This window comes from Salvia hispanica, chromosome 3, assembly GCF_023119035.1.
Source record: "Salvia hispanica cultivar TCC Black 2014 chromosome 3, UniMelb_Shisp_WGS_1.0, whole genome shotgun sequence".
Taxonomy (NCBI): Eukaryota; Viridiplantae; Streptophyta; class Magnoliopsida; order Lamiales; family Lamiaceae; genus Salvia; species Salvia hispanica.
The window spans coordinates 8,604,150-8,609,063 of NC_062967.1; the positions used below are offsets into that span (position 1 = coordinate 8,604,150).

Here is a 4,914-nt window from a genome sequence, read left to right on the forward strand (position 1 = left end):
TTGTGTATAAATAGAGTGATGGAAGAAGAGTGTGGATTCATCTTGACTGATTGAGAGATGATTATGTGTTTTTTCCTGAATGTTCTTTCGAATTTTTTTCATGCAAAATTAGATAATATTTCATTTTTTTCTGCTAGATTCGCGAATCATCTAGTTTTGTGATTGGGCCTGTTATTGGGCCGCGTTAGTTTCATGGGCCTGACCTGAAGTTTGAGGGCCATATGGTATCATTGTAGCATTCATGGGCCAGAAGTCTCTCTCGTGTATAGCCGGGATGCAAGTTCTGGTTCCGATCACGGGTTGAATCAAAACCGGCATATCGGTAGCAGTTTGGGTTTGGTTTCAAGTTTTCGGAGCCATAACTAGCAAACTCGTGGAAAATAAAAAAAAAGTTGAAAATCAGTATAAAAATTAAATTGCCGATTTTGAAATGGATCCGTAATTTTACTTGGTGGACGGATTATGGATCCCATAAGAAGAAGTTTTGGACGTGAAAAGATAATTGTGTTACCATGTCAACAACGGATGTAAGAAATCGATCTCGGATTCTTTTGTCTATTCAAAATACATTGTTGTATCATTCTTTTTGATTGACGAGTCATGAAGCAAGGAAATTTGATCCTTAAACCTCTCTATTGCAAGACTCAAGACCACAATCGGATTTGATTTTTAAACATCTCTATTACAAGATAGAAGATCTCAACATTTGATGTTTTCGAATGGGCACAATACAAGATTTTGTCATTAAAATGAGATCAAGATGTAGAGTTAATTACTAAAAAGGATTTGGTTTTGAAGAAGCTAACAAAATAAAATAGCTATGCGGCCTTGGATCAAAGCCTAAGAAGATTTTAGCCCACTATTATAGTTACCCTTATGGCCTTATCATCTTATTTTGCCTATGTATTTGTCACACACACAAAAAAAAAAAAAAAAACTTTAAAGGACCATTAAGTCAATATTGCTATGACATAGTCAAATAACAAACTTGTAGTAGAAATTTGTAATAAAGATATCATGTACTAAAAACGTGTACATTCATTACACATTTAAAGAAGAAGCAATTAGTAGATTCTTTTGTATATATAGTAAAATAGATAAAGAAAACCATTAGAAAAGTGTCATTCACTTCGTTTAGGCCAAAAAATGAAAAGACTATTGGATTAAAGATCAACGTTTTAAGGGAAATAAAATGGACTCACCACCATACCATTATTGAAATTAGTTAAATTATTACTTAAAGTTGCTAGTATCTAATTCATGGAATTCCAAAAGTTTTATTTAGGGTGCATAGCTATAAATTAGAGTTACTATAGAGATGCGGAAGGCTATTAATTACCCCCACCACTGCCCAATTTAATACTCCTGTATATGTCTGTGATATACTATATGATATACTATTATCTTTGTAACAATAAGATTTTATAAAATATATAAAGAAAACCAAAAATGGAGATCCATTGTTTGTTCATCTCTGCAAATAGCAATCCCCATAAACAACAGTGTTCCCTAATTCCTACGCTTTCTCTGCCATAAATCATCATCTACCATGTGGAGTTTCTTCAACAATACCCAAATAAAAGGATAAAAGCTTATACAAAAAATAAAGTAACAAAAAAGAAATTGCTTCTCATTTTAGCTTATAAAAAAATAAAGTAGCAAAAAAGAAAATGCTTCTCATATTAGTATTTTCAGCTTTCACATCTCTCGAGAAAAACATATTCCCTCATGCTTGTCTCCAACTCCCTCACCTCTAATTATTTTCACTTTTTTTATATGCCAAACTATCACACTACTACATGTCTATTGAATTAGAGATAAATCACAAAATTTAGTCAAATTAGAGAGAAATTTGAAAATGAAATACTAAATCAGCAAATTTCAATTTATCATAGTTGTTATCTATTTCAATTAATAGTATGTACACTAGTATAATAAAAATCAGTAGTAGTAGTGCTTTTTAATTTGACTAATTAATCTCGAGTGTATCGCCCATAAAACATTACTACTATTCACCTTATAATCTATCGTTATTCACCAGCATTGTGCTACAAACAAAATATAATGTGTAAAACAGGTTTATTAGGAGTAGTATTTAATTGCTACAAAAAGGCAGAATATAAGAAAACGTCTCCATCAGGTACCTCTATATAAAGCATAAACCCAAGTCTTGAACATTTCATGTTGTGATGGGGAAGAAGAATTCATGGGTGAATGCTGTGAAGAAGGCCTTCAGATCTCCCACCAATGATGACAAGAAGAGAGAAGAAGAAAACCACCAAGAAAATGTAGAAAAAGTATTGTATTCTCTCTCTCTTTTATCTCTCTTGATTACTATATATAACTAAATGTGGGTGTGTTTTTGATTCAGAAAAGGGGGAAGAAGAGATGGATTTTTGGGAAGAATCTAAGCATTGAGACGGCGAAATGTGCGAATTCTTCGGCGGTGAGGATTTGCGGCGGAGAAGAGATCACTTCGGTGAGGATCAGGAAGCAGCCCAAAATGGAGGACCAGAAGCTTCCTTTTGCGGCGGAGGAGAATGTTTTGATGACAGAAGACAAGGCGGCGATTCTCATTCAGAGAATCTTCAGAGGATACCTGGTAATAATATTTTCTGATTTTTCTTGGATTTTTCTATATTTCATGCAATTTTATAAAAATACGTTCTACCTCGTAACTCTTTTATCTATGCTCTTTTCATATTTTGGTCTTTTAATCAATTCTCTTTTAATTCCTAAAAAATAAAAATAATTATTAGTGTATGTTTTGACTTTTGTATCACTTGATTAGAAATTTGTGTGGGATTTGTAATTGAATTAAAATCTAATTTTTGTGTTAAAGAATATTCTGATCTCATCCTGCGTTGTAAAATTTCGTGTTTGGATAACGAATGTTATCTAGATAGAGTGTGTAACAACAATGTTGTGTGGAAAAGACAAACTATACACCTTCACATAAACAAATAAAATGCCCAAATTGGCCTAATTTTATCTTAGACATTAAGCCTCCCCGTTTTGATTTTTCAATAAAATTTACATTACAAAATTGCAATTTTACCCCTCTCATTAGAGTAAGAATATTTCTATTTCTCTTTAACATCCACCTCGGGTTGTAAATCATTTTCGCCAAATGAATCTACATGTCTCGATATTATGTTCTGGATCTGTCACTGATGCGCTCACATGACTAAAATAAATGGGTAGCTTTATAAAATTGTCAATAGGGGGTGAATTTGTCTATTTACACAAGAGGTGGATGATTTTTATTAGGGTGGATGATGGAGTATGTGTTTATTGTATACCAAAATTGTGATATTTTTTTATTTAATCATTAGTTCAAATGTAACTTGATTAGGCAAGGAGAGCTCTAAATGCTCTACAAGGCGTGGTGAAACTGCAAGCACTAATAAGAGGCCACAATGTCCGAAAACGTGCCAAAATGACCCTCCAATGCATCCAATCTTTGGTTCGAGTCCAAGCTATCGTTTGTGATCAGCGCCGGAGGCTGTCGTGCGAAGCCGTGTTTCGCCCTGACAGCCTCAGGCCGTCGAGCCGTGCTTCGAATAGCTTGGGCGTGGGCCCCACCGAGCTCGGGGAAATCCACGCCCTCATACAAAAGGCCAAAGAATGCTCACTCAAACAGGGCCACACATTAGCCCATGCATTGTCTCAACAGGTAAATAATGGTTTCTCATTTACTCTACAGTGACTCGAATCTCCGACCTTTTAGATCGGAGGAGAAGTGTCTCAACATATCTTTTGCTATCATTAATTATTACAAACACTTTTTTTTTTACTTTTGCATCCCTCTTTCTCTATATATATCAAAGTAATATGAAAATCAGATGTGCAGTCGACGATACTAACATATGTTCTATGTATCACAAACATTTCATTTTTCAGATTTGGGCCACAGATTTAGAAGATTATTCAAGGAGGGAAAATGACTATAGTAGGATGAGGAAAGATAGGTATCTATGCAATCAAAGGGATCCAATGAAGACTAGTGAAGTGAAGAGCCACCAATCTCCGAGAACCCCGGCATGGTCCAAGACGAGGTCTATCCCGTGCAGCCCGCGCGGGGAAGCTAGCTCGCGAAGGGTGAGCATGAGCGAGAGGTCTTGCCCGTTGCCTCGGCCAAACTATATGGCAGCCACGGCCTCGGCCATGGCGCGTGTTAGGCCAAACAGCACGCCAAGGCAGAGGCCGTCGAGCCCGGGCAGGGAGGCGGCCGGCACGGCTAGGAAGCGCCTCTCCTTCCCAGCCCATGAATTTGAGGATCAATCCAACTTCCAAAGATGGAGAGAGGAGCCTTACTATGGCACAGACTGAGTGAGACATGGAGGCAAGATGTGGCTGATTTTTTCTTTAATTCTGCATTTGTAGATTGTGTACATGGTTTTCAATGTAATAAGCTTAGGAAACAATCTTGGTTATGCCCACAACTACTTATGTCTGATCTTGATTCTTGTTTTCTTCTAATTTCTCAAATTTTTGCTCTGTTTTGCTATGTTAGGTATAAATGTATTGCCAACTCCAGTGCAAGAAAATTTGTCCCATACTGTTTTGTTTTATATATAGAGGATTAATAAAGGTTCTCTATTTTATCTTTTTGATTATTTGAAATCACGTTTGCCTCGTAATGACTTGACTGTGTAAAGCAAATGAACTATCTATTGTGATAAACTAGTATTTTGTGATAAGTTATTATGTTAACTGTTAAGTTTGTAACATTAATACTTTCATTAAGAAGCCTCAAACTCAGAGTGATGGTTTGAGGAAAGAGGTAGTTGTAACCAACATGATATTTAGGAGTCAACTCGAAGTGATGGCCCATGGAGTGATAGTCTGGTAAAGGAGTCGGTCGTCAGAGTGGTGGCATGAGGAAAGAGCCAGCCGTAGCCAACGAAATGT

The 4,914-nt window shown here is 36.1% G+C and overlaps 1 protein-coding gene across 2 annotated transcripts; it reads left to right on the forward strand.

The window, feature by feature from the left end:
* The first annotated feature begins 2,073 nt into the window (after window positions 1-2,073).
* LOC125212889 (protein IQ-DOMAIN 18-like) lies at window positions 2,074-4,482 on the forward strand. 2 transcript variants are annotated; one of them, XM_048113175.1, is made up of 4 exons: window positions 2,074-2,297; window positions 2,372-2,602; window positions 3,356-3,676; window positions 3,904-4,482. In XM_048113175.1, exons 1-4 carry the CDS (start codon window positions 2,190-2,192, stop codon window positions 4,330-4,332), a joined length of 1,089 nt encoding a protein of 362 aa, XP_047969132.1. In that variant the 5' UTR covers window positions 2,074-2,189; the 3' UTR covers window positions 4,333-4,482. The 2 variants fall into 2 exon arrangements, with proteins under 2 accessions (XP_047969132.1, XP_047969133.1); XM_048113176.1 differs by having other exon boundaries at window positions 2,074-2,288.
* Window positions 4,483-4,914: the final 432 nt, after the last annotated feature.

Excerpts from the sequence above, each read along its gene's own strand:
- LOC125212889 (XM_048113175.1), top strand. The coding sequence starts at position 2,190 with ATGGGGAAGAAGAATTCATGGGTGAATGCTGTGAAGAAGGCCTTCAGA. Across the intron at positions 2,603-3,355 it reads GAATCTTCAGAGGATACCTG|GCAAGGAGAGCTCTAAATGC; the intron begins GTAATAATATTT and ends TAACTTGATTAG. Across the intron at positions 3,677-3,903 it reads CCCATGCATTGTCTCAACAG|ATTTGGGCCACAGATTTAGA; the intron begins GTAAATAATGGT and ends TTCATTTTTCAG.